Raw genomic sequence first — 12,019 nt, 5'->3', positions numbered from 1 at the left:
GTTTACGTTGCATGTTGAAATTCAAATATTTATTTATCATTTTAGATGTACCCTAAGGGCTGGTAGTTCCCCACAGTGCCGTCAGACTACTAGCACCACACTGACGCGCCAGCCGGTTTCATTTCACTTTGTGGAAACCATGTGATCTTGCCACCTGAAGGCGGGCATGCATTGTGGGATATTTTCAATCATGGGTATTATGCCCCTGCTCACACTGCACGAGGGAATTTTGAGGTTTAAATGTTCACATCTCGCATCCGCACACTTTCCTACCCGAGGGTTGGATGTAAGCAGAATGCTCACACTGTGTGAAACGACGGAACTGCAGATGACAAAACCATGGAAGGGAAACATGCCCCTGAGGTGGAGATGAGGAAGCCCTCAATCGCACATGTCAATGTGTGCATGTGTAGGGTCAAATCGGGTCGTAGCACTATGCCTCAACTGTGCGGTTCTTACACTCAGTTTTGTTTTAGTACATAGGTTCTTGCGACCCTATGATTGCAGATCACAAGCTGGTGAAATTGCTTGTTGTTATCCCATGTACGTATACTACACGATGCGAGACTCTCGACTGACCTCCGATTGAGCAAGAAATCGGCCCAATTCCCAAAAAGTTGTGCGGGTGACAAATCTTGGCAAAGTCAGGCAAAAAGTCGCACAGTCGACTGGCATTAGAAGGTGTTCTCTCCACGTTGGCCCTTGGGGCAGCCGCAGCCTAGTTAGGAAAGGGGTCTCAAAATCAGAGGGTTGCAGAGGACTCAAATCCCCCCTTCCCTCTCCTGACATGTTCAGCCGTGGCTGAAGTGTACTTGAGCAAGGCACCTACAGTAACAGCACATTGCTCCAGGGACTGTGTCCAATACCCTGTAAATTGCTTTGGATAAACGTATCAGCTAAGTGTACTATAATATTTATCCAATTGCTGTTTTTTGGTTGTGACGTGTGTACTTGCTGAGCTCATGTTGTGTTCCCGAGTGGTAAGCTATAGGCAGAGGCGCATCTTGCCACCAGGCAAGGCAGGCAACCGCTTGGGGGGCCCAAGCCCCTAGATAGTGAATGACAGCCCACACTTTACCACAGTAGTGGCGATTTTGGTTCAAATGTTCATTCTTTTGCATTTTCGCTTGGGGCTTCACCTGACCCTAGAATCACCTCTGGCTATAGGAACTTCCCAATATCCCAACTGGTGTCAGCTACTTCCCACCTCAAAGTATTACAACCTAATCAAACTACAAACAAGGGCAGATGAATAATATACCTGCCCACTTGTCAAAGATGTAAACAAAGAGGTCCTGGTGCAAAACTTTAGGCATGCACTCTCCACAGCCATATGTGGCATCAAGTCAAGTCAAGTTGGTTTTATTGTCAATTTCTTTACATGCACTGGTCATACAAAGAATTTGAAATTACATTTCTTGCTTTCCCATGCAGACATAGACTAATCTAGGTAAGGACATAGACAGTATAGACATAGACAGTACTCATACATGGACATAAGACAGTATGGACATAGACAGTGCTCATACAGCCATATGTGGCATATACTGAAATGTTTATTTATAGCCTATTTTTAGATGTCATCTATTTGTATCTGGGGCCTTTGTTCCAAATTCATTCTATTTTACAGGGAAATTGGATTGGATTTAAATATGTTTATATCATTACATTATGTTACATTACATTACATTGCATTGGGCAGACGCTTTATAACCAAAGCGACTTACAAACGAGGACGTAATCATAGCCAACATCACTAGCAGATACAAAGTGCACAGAACAACACAGAACACCAAGTGCAGATGCAAAGACTGTTTTTTTGTAAAGTAGAGTACCGGTACACACACACACACACACACACACACACACACACACACACACACACACACACACACACACACACACACACACACACACACACACACACACACACACACACACACACACACACACACACACGCGCATCATGTCAAGAGTCTGGTCTGGGGCTAGGGCAGCTCAAGCATTAGTCTAGTAATAGTCACGAAAGAGGAGAGTCTTTACTTGCTTCTTGAAGGCTGCAAGAGATGTACGTAGTCTTGCTGCCTCTGGGAGACGATTCCACCACTTGGGAACAACAACAGAGAACAGTCTTGACTGAGAGTACCAAGAGCGAGCAGATCAATAGTAACCTTTTACTAAAGCCGCTCTAAACCACATTTTCTAGAAAAAAATTTTTTTGAAAGTAAGACGTTTTTTTTTCTTTTCAGTGCATGTTTGAGCTTTCACCACTGTATGATGGCTATTACAACAGGCTATTTGAGAATGGGTTTATTTGACTTTCTGTCTGTTGCTTGACAACGAACATTTGTGAGCAACCATGTAATCCTTTCCCTTAGGGAAGTTTTGTAAGAACAATAAATGAAGAGAAAAAGGGTCCGCATCGATAAATTGTTGCTTCTATTTTTTTTAAAAGACGTGATATTTTGGGTCGCTCGACTCATTAAAGGATAATTTCTGCCAATTTCGACATGCAGTTGTAATGTTCACACTACCCTGGACTTGTCAGTACCTGAGATTTTTTTTTCATCAGCCTTTTCCGAGATCCTGGTCATTGTAAGGGGGGCATGCATTTGTCAAAAAAACATCTTGATTTATTCCCAGTAACATCCAAAAGGTTATGCAACATCAGCAGACAACTAGCATACAGCGGAACCTTTTGGTATAACATTTGGAGTAGGCCTATGTAAAGGAAGTCCACCCCCATTAGAATAGCTCAGATCTCAGAAAGGGCTGAGTCAAAAAATGCAACATCACCGGGTACTGACAAGTCAAGGGTAGCGTGAGCAATACAACTTGAAATTGGCTGAAGTTATCCTTTAACACAATGTCTGTCTGTCTGTCTGTCTGTCTGTCTGTCTGTCTGTCTGTCTGTCTGTCTGTCTGTCTGTCTGTCTGTCTGTCTGTCTGTCTGTCTGCCCGTTTGTCTATGTGTCCACCCATGATGTCTGTGGTTGTCTCCAGGGGGGCCCAAACACACAACATCCCCTGAGCCATGTAGCCTACATATCAAGATGTATCATATGCATGTAGTGTTGCCCAAGGGGCCTGGTTACCATCGTTGATTGCTCTTGCTTATCTCTCCTTTTCTCTGGTCCATGCTCCCACCATGAGAGTCAGGATTTGTGGGCTTTAACCACTTGAAAGCAAATGTTGCAAAGGACATGACGCTGTCTCTGTACCCATCCCTGTTGATGATGACACATTCTCCATGTCTGCACTCAGACATGCTGCACCTGGCAAAGCATCCTGTACTGTATAGGTCACTTCTTACCAAACAGCCTCTTCTGCTATTGCCGGGAAAAATAAGATGTGACACAGTATTTGAGATAAATGTCATCATGCCAATGCCATCTATATATAGTGAAAACATCTCACATCACACAACATAACAAATCAAAACATTATGTTGTATATAGTCATGCCACATTAACAGAATTAGCAACAAAAGCACATAAGGAAAACGCCAGGACGGCGTCTACGGATCTTTGTGACAATAGAGGGTGCTATTCAGGGAAGAAACACCAGAATTGTGTTTACTGTGTTCTGTTTATGGCTCTGGTTCATCTCCCCCAATAATTATCCAAGGGAGACAGATGGGAGATGTGTGTCAGTTTCTAAAGATACAGTTCTCTCCTCACAGTTGGGTAACTTCATTTTGTGCTGAATAAAGTGTCATCCTTATTAGGTCAAAAGCTGAGATCATGTGGCCAGTCACATAATAGTGTGACTGCTCCAGTTTTCTTGCTGAATATGGGGTCATACTACTGCACAATCACCTGTTGCTCAGCTTTGGCTTGGCCGGGCACAAAGGCATCTGCACGGCCCCTCTACTTAAAAGCCTACATACAATATCTAATGTCATGGGTAAGCGATTAGGGCGTCAGACTTGCATCCCAGAGGTTGCCGGTTCGACTCCCGACCCGGCAGGTTGGTGGGGGGGAGTAATCAACCAGTGCTCTCCCCCATCCTCCTCCATGACTGAGGTACCCTGAGCATGGTACCGTCCCACCGCACTGCTCCCCATGGGGCGCCACTAAGGGCTGCCCCCTTGCACGGGTGAGGCATAAATGCAATTTCGTTGTGTGCAGTGTTCACTTGTGTGCTGTGGAGTGCTGTGTCACAATGACAATGGGAGTTGGAGTTTCCCAATGGGCTTTCACTTTTCACTTTTCTTTCACTAATGGGGACCCTTTTCTGCCCCCCGGCCACCGCTAGACATAAGCAGAGTATGCAGAGTGAATTAGGCCTCCAACCAGTGCTTGGGGCACAAACCACTTTGCCCTCAAATTGCCCCTTAAAGTGCGATAGACTTTTAAAAAGTCTTTAAAAAATGTCATTATTATTTAATTATGAAGGAGGGCCTCCTGGCCAGTTATGCTTATAGGGCCTCGAAAACCTTAGCAGCGGCCCTTGCTGTCGCTTCCTTAGCTGAGGTAAGCCACACTACAGACTAGCTGTCCTGTGTCCCAGGAAGACAGATGGTTTGATGAGGAATGATAAAGACACCACATCACCCCACAACAATTAGATAACTTTAGGTCTTTGAGTTTAGATAACTGATGTATCTGTGCCAGGAATATTCCCCCTGTCACATTAATAACAATCCGTGAAATATGTTTACATCTATTCGATGCAGATATCAGTTATCCATATTTTCAGTTTGGACTTTGGTTTGGAAAAGATGAAACTCCGCATACACGCAGTCTTGTTTATTCAAAGACCGCAGCTTAACCAAGAGATCATTTTGGACATATTTATTTTGTAAAGCCTAATGAAGATGTTTGCATAACAACTCTCACAACTGGGTCAAGAGTCTAAATGTTACTCCCAGGAATTACATCGCAAGGTCCACGAACATGTTGACTCAACCTCTGACTGAACGAAACCAACAACATAACAACGAAGCCTGCCATATTTATTTCTCTACCCCGGCTGTTTTACATACAACGCGGGGAGAAGAATGTGCCAGTTTCCCGAAGAAGTGGGTGGCCTGGGGGTGTTGCATCGCATCGCGTGGGAGGCTGGGCGCACGCCTTGCTGCGACTCTATAAAGTATGCGCACCGAACTTGGAGAGATCAAGCCAGGGCGCGCGCCTCTCCACTGCTGTGGCCGCAGCCTACACGACACTACACTTGCACGCACAGCTGGCCAGAGCTCACACGCGCGTAAACACGCGCAAAGCAGAGGTGGTAATAGCGGCGGCTGCAGTTGGTGACTGGGAATGTGAGAGCCGTGAAGTCTCCCGGTGCCTCGTCGGTGTGAAATTTCGTGTCTGGGCTGCGTCTGGGTCCTTACGTTGTTGTTGAAGAAGCGATTATTTCACAGCTTATTTTGACTTCTTGTCGTGACCAGACCTGCAGTATTTCACCGGAGTCAGGATGAGCAGTGACTCGCTCTCCGCGAGGAAGAGCATTCCGTGCCAGCCGTATGACGGCAACTGCACCACCGTCGTGGAGAACCTGTCCGCGTGGAACAGCTCCGGAGCAAGCGCGTACCGGCTAGTGGAACTGAATCCCGTGGCGACTTCTGTGAGTTTGCAATTGATGTTTCACTCAGTGTTTTTCCTCACTCTGTTACATCTAGCTGAAGTGGGACGACTTATTCTTCATTTTAGGTGGGCCCTGAGAAAGGTTTTTTTTAAACAAAATGTCTGGCAAAAAACCCAAACAAAACAAAACAAAACAAAATAATTTTGTTATTTTGATCAAACTATTCAGTGCCAACGTGAAAGTCATTCGGCCTCGGATTCTTTCAATGCACGTATAGAAATGCACTTTTGCATTCTGGCGCGTTATGAGATTAGGCTACAGTGGAGGAAATGTCTAATGGAGGCAATGATTTGAAAACTAATTGGATCCGGAGATATATGTCAGAATATATAAGGCCACATATGAGACTAATAAGATGTAATGGCGAGAATAAGATGGGCAGCATTAAGTCTTCTTGCACGAATCAAGGAATTTAATTCACTCTCTTAAAGCAACTCATTCGATTTTATAAGATGCCAAAGTAGTACTGTGTACTATTATACCTGAGATGCTTGTAACACAATTTGAATGGGCGTTTTTTAAACCTCTATTGGTTCATGAAATGTTGAGGTTAACATGACGGGCCAAATATTGCTAAAATGAACACGGTACTTAAAACTGTCAAATAAATATAGGCATAGCCTTTGCGACACTTTTCATTCAAAATGTCCAGACAAAACCCTGTTTTTCGGACCATTTTGATTGATTTGGGCCTTCATTTCTTTAGGCTACCTTAATTATAGCCTATGAGAGATGTAAGTCAGCCCTCTCAAAATGAAGTAGGTCTACGCAGGGTGTGATTTGTAGGGGGGGGTGGTGGGGATTGTCCCCCCTTCTGGTTTTGATACCTCCACTTTTCCTACAGGATTTTAATATTTGCGGTATTTAACTCCATTGATAATGGTTAAAATCTGAAACTTGTCCCCCCTTCTGGTTCTTCAACAAATCGCACCCTGGGTCTACGCCTGACTTAAAGTCTCCAGACTATTTCGTAAATGTTAAATTAACAGTTCAAAATGTAGCGTAGCCTTTGTAAGTCGCTGAAAGAATTTGGTCTCCTCTTTTCGGGTGGCCAACACACACAACACAGGAGTCTCTCTTTTGATATTCGCGCAACTGCTGCCCAAAACTGTTTACCCCTCGTTCTCATTTTGTTGAGGCCTAGCTCAGGAATTCGTTGAAATGATGCTCCCGAGTTAAAAGCCACTGAATATTCCCACATGTTTTGCGGTATATTTTCTGAAACTTAGAAAACAGTGACAATTCTTCGCAGTAGGCTTATTCTGCCTGTGCATTTTTAGGTTATAACCTACTCTAGTCTATGCGTGCGTGCGCGCCGCCCGTGTGTGTGTGTGAGTGCGTCTGTGTGTGTGTGTGTGTGTGTGTGTGTGTGTGAGAGAGAGGGGGGGGTATACACTTACAAACCTAATTGATTCACGCATATGCTATGTTTTATAACGCATTGTCATCTTATGCTATTCATATAAGTCACACTGAAGCAGTCTTATCATTCGTCTTCCTGATTGATATTGTGATGAAGTTGCAGACGCAACCAAGGCTTTTCTGGGCAAACATGCCTGTCGGCGGGAGGGGGACTTAATTTGATTTCCCCTTTTAATATCACGGGTAGTTTACCTGCGCGTTGAGGTAGGCTACGTGTGTGTGTGTGTGTGTGTGTGTGTGTGTGTGTGTGTGTGTGTGTGTGTGTGTGTGTGTGTGTGTGTGTGTGTGTGTGTGTGTGTGTTATTCAAGATAAAGAAGCCTTTCCCGCCTATCGCCTTGCCAGCAATAATTGATTTCAGGAACTGAAGGACAGCTGACTTTTCCCTGCTCCCTTTTCATTTCACAACAGCGCGGGTGAATTCAGTTGAAAAGATGAAAATAGCCTACATAAGATCAATCACCATTCACAGCAAGCAATTTTCGCTTGAAGGGAATCAAAGGGGGGGGGGGGGCACCTTTTTATCATTTCAATTAACCAAACGTGTGTACCAAACAGAAGGGGGCACTGCAAGCCATTTTGTGGAAAACCATCCATCATTGGAAACTTGGCGACGTTATGGTCTTCGTTTGAGATAGGGCCTACATAATACTAATGGAAATTAGGTTGAACAAACAGGTTAACCCATTACAAGCTTATACATGTAGATGCATTATTTATCCTGTGGCATTAGATTCGATTTTTTTAAATCAGGTGTTCCTTCGAAGATTCATTCTTTGGTGTCAGTAAATTAGCTAACCCTCTTTCGCATCATTGTTGACCGCCCAATTAGTTAGGCCTCCCGGTGAAATTGCCACTAAAGCAACCAGTGATGGTCTACAATGCCTCTCTCTTGAGGACAACTCAGCTGTGTAGATTTCCTTCACTCTCATTTACACGGCTGGCACAGAAATCAAACCGCCAATGTGCTGATGATCAGGGGCTATACAGGATTGGCCGGACCCAGGACAAAGCCATCTGAAAAGGCCTCCAAAATGTATTGAGGACCTAATTTTGGACCCCCTCTCACCCTGGGCCCTGTTCAACTGACCCCTTTGTCCCCTTATTATGGGCTTCGCTCCCTGCTGATGATAAAATACTTCTTACCACCCAGGCCTGGCACAGCAAAAGCTATCAGGTAGGCCCGCCCCGCGCCCACACCCGTGTGCAGAACAAAGGATGGTGATAATGTAAGATAGTCAGTAATGAGGTCAGACATGCCTCCACTCACTGTCTTTCAATGTCATCAGATCCATCTCAGTCTGTCTGTGTGTGTGTCTGTGTGAGTGTCCGTGCGTGCGTGCGTGTGTGTGTGTTTGTGTGTGTGTACATTTTGTGTGTGTTTCACTGTGAAAATGATGACTCATTAGCTGGTGTGTTTGTGATCACTGATCACGCCTGAGATCATCATTAGAGTCTTGGCCATGCCTACCTTCCTGAGAGTCTCTCCCACTGCATGTGCTCTGTGAGATCAGGATTAATGTAATCTACTCTTGCAACACTGTGTTGGCCAGTTTAAAGCCTTCTGGGCTGAATCAGGACTGAATCCGTTTTTTACAGCACCACTCTTAGAAAGTTATAGCTGAAAACACACAACTCAGCTCTGACTTACTTTGTTTTTTAGAGACTGATGTTGTTTTTTCATGGCGGATGTGATATTTTCCAACGTAATGATCAGTTCATGGCTGATTCATGTATATTGGTCTACCACTGTGTAGGGTGACCACCACCTAGGCAGTCACACAGGGGTTCCAAGACCCACCTGCATCAAAGCAAGTCAGCGGTGGGATATAACTTCGTTCCATGCTACTTTTTAACACCTTGTCCTAGCAGCAAACTGACCGATTCTTCCTTGTTATGCGTATCTTGTATTGCTGTTGTAGTCTGTCTGAGGTGGGAAAAAAACAAAACATACAGAAATTGTCAGGAGAGGTCCCTTATAGTTAAGCCTTGTGTTGTATACTGCCAAGACTGAGATTCAGACACCAAAATGGGCAAAAATCAATACAAACACTGCTCAATCATCTGTCCACTCGCTGACAAATAATACATCATAACCACACAAACAACACAATTACACACACGCGCACACACACGGACACACACACACACAAAGGGAGGGAGTAGGAGAGAGCAGGGAACGGCAAAATGAGATGGAAAAGCATGAAGAAGAACAGAAGATGGGAATAGCGAGGGAAGAGACAGAAAGAGAGAGAGAGAGAGAGAGAGAGAGAGAGAGAGAGAGAGAGAGAGAGAGAGAGAGAGAGAGAGAGAGAGAGAGAGAGAGAGAGAGAGAGAGAGAGAGAGCGAGCACATTTTTGGCACAATTATATATTGTATCACTCCTGGCTTTTGTATGGCACTCTTGATTCCCTCTCCCCATCACTCTAACGTCCACCCAGAGTTGGAGTCAGTCAGATGAACAAACCCACAGTCACGTTGAATTACAATGATACAGGCAGCACTTAGCACTTGACTGAATGACACAGTCAACCGAATAGGACACGGAATAGGACACGGTTCATTTTACATACAAGCCCTATAATCTTCAATGCCACACAGCAAAGAATGCAGTGTTAATTCAACACTTAGAGACTCTGGGACAAAATACACTGTAAAATACACCGCATGTACACTCTGATAATCTTCACACACACAAGCGCACACGCACACGCACACGCACACGCACACGCACACACACACACACACACACACACGCACACACACACACACACACACACACACACACACACACACACACACACACACACACACACACACACACACACACACACACACACACACACACACACACGCACAGACACCTGTCCCCTCTGCACTCGATACTCTGCTTCACTTTGCTCCCGCAGACAGAAGAGATCAAAAGACAGCCTGTCACTTAACTTAATTAAGATTGGTGGACCTGTTGTGGCGTGCCTGCGTGCCTGCGTGCGTGCGTGTGTGTGTGTGTGTGTGTGTGTGTGTGTGTGTGTGTGTGTGTGTGTGTGTGTGTGTGTGTGTGTGTGTGTGTGTGTGTGTGTGTGTGTGTGTGTGTGTGTGTGTGTGTGTGTGCACGTGTGTGTGTGTCTGCAGTGTGCGTTTCTGTCTTCACATGTGTCTCCCACCAGGGTTTTGCTCTACTCAAGGAAAGGGGTGAAGGATGAGGCTAGGAGGGAAATGCAGTGGCTGTGAAGTGACATTAGCTCAGAAAAAAAGCTAAAAAAGCTGCTCACTCAGCAACCGAAGTGTCGTCGCTTTGATTTCACCTTCTCCTATACGGCTGGGTCAACATGTGTTCTTGAGCAAGGCACACAACCACCATACTGTTCCAATTAGCAGATTTCTAATTGGTAATTTTGCATATGGTGGGCAGGGCTGAACTACAAAGGCCTGGGGGCCCTAGGCTATAGGTTGAAATAGACCCCCCGCAGAAAACAAATCATGACAAAATTACATAATCAGTTTAGTAATCCAAGCTATTAAATGTTTTCCCCCCTTTGACCAATCAGGGGGGTCCTGGCTGGTGCCCCCCCCCTAGGCTGCAGTTTTTTTTCTTATTTTAAGCCTATATTTCACAGGACAGTGTGAGATGGTGACAGGGAGTGAGTGGGAGAGAAGTGGGGAGAATCAGGAACCGACCTTGATTCGGAATCGAACCCGGGTCCATGGTGTACCAGTATAGTGCCTTAGCTGCTTGTGCCATGGCCAGGGCCATTGTTCAGATTTCAATGGTACTGGTCTCTCGGAGAATTTCCTCCTTGTTGTTTCTTTGCCTTGAGTTTCATCTGCATTGGCAGTGCGTAGCTGATATTAGCGATAGTCGTGTGTCATTTGGAAAGCCTACAGTATGTAAGACGGTTAAAGCTTTGGGATTATTTTCCGGTATGCCTGAACCACCTGCCCTCTTTGTTTCCCCTGGCCCTGACCTTTTTATTTTCCCCTGTAGATCTATCTTTCTTTATCTTTCCTCCTCTTCCATTTCTCCTCTTCCCTCCCTCTTCCATTTGTCCTCTTCCCACCTTTCTCTACCTAACGTACCTATTCGAGAATACTTTTCAAGGCCGAAAATCTTGTGGGGAACACACCATTATATGGTCTCCGTGACTAGCATGGCACAAATCAGGAGCCCCAAACCATCCAAACTTTGAAACACACACTACATTAACAGTCATTTCACACCATGTTCTACTTTTACCCGCTATCTCTGTGCACGTGAGGCAAATAAATAAACATCCGAGTACCTCTCCCCCGTCTTCCCCTCCCTATTCTCCCGCCTCTCACCCTCTCGCATGCTGTAAATTGGTGTTTGTGCTGACAACAGTCCTGTAAAGACAGAGCTCTTCAGAGTTTTCAAGATGACTGTGTTTGATTGACCTCTGATTGAGTTAAATGCTACCCTCCAGCAATCCGCGGTCCATTGCATATGTATGAGCGTGCAATGCATCAGCTTCTCTCACAATGCATTTATTTGTGTCTGCGTAAAGGGCACTACTCTTTCTGTGCTTTTAGTTTTGCCTTTGTGTCGTTATGAATAATGCCCAGAATCTTGATTTTGTCACTCAATGTTTTTATGTTTATTTTTGTGTTTATTTATTTATTTAAAATCTTAAATGCCATTCTTAGCCTACTTTAGCGGATTCATTCCAGTGTAAAATTCAGGGGAGTGTTAATACAGTATATAGTCAAATCAGCTTTGACAGACAGGCAGCAGACTTGAGATGCATGAGTGTTCAGTCAATTCTGAGTTCAGGCACACACACGCACGCACACACACACACACACACGCACACACACACGAATGAATGCTAACTAGGTGCTATAGCTGCTTCTCTAATAGGCTGGAGGCTGATGTGCATCTCATCAGGACCGGGCCCATCAGTCAGAGGGCTTGATGTTGCTACGTGAAGTGCTCAAGTACCCGCCTTCTGTCCAGATTCTTGATCCCCCTCGAATTTAAATGAGGTATTT

The 12,019-nt window shown here is 44.9% G+C and overlaps 1 protein-coding gene across 1 annotated transcript in view; it reads left to right on the top strand.

Annotated features, from left to right (window-relative positions):
* Positions 1 to 5,288: 5,288 nt before the first annotated feature.
* opn4a (opsin 4a (melanopsin)) overlaps positions 5,289 to 12,019 on the top strand; it is a 64,260-nt gene continuing 57,529 nt past the window's right edge. Inside the window, exon 1 of the mRNA XM_063191809.1 lies at positions 5,289 to 5,571. Coding sequence (XP_063047879.1) covers positions 5,422 to 5,571 — 150 coding nt within the window. The 5' untranslated portion in view covers positions 5,289 to 5,421. The remainder of the gene's footprint in view (positions 5,572 to 12,019) is intronic.

This window comes from Engraulis encrasicolus, chromosome 24 (assembly GCF_034702125.1).
Source record: "Engraulis encrasicolus isolate BLACKSEA-1 chromosome 24, IST_EnEncr_1.0, whole genome shotgun sequence".
NCBI classification, from domain to species: domain Eukaryota; kingdom Metazoa; phylum Chordata; class Actinopteri; order Clupeiformes; family Engraulidae; genus Engraulis; species Engraulis encrasicolus.
This window is presented reverse-complemented; position numbering and strand designations above follow the sequence as displayed.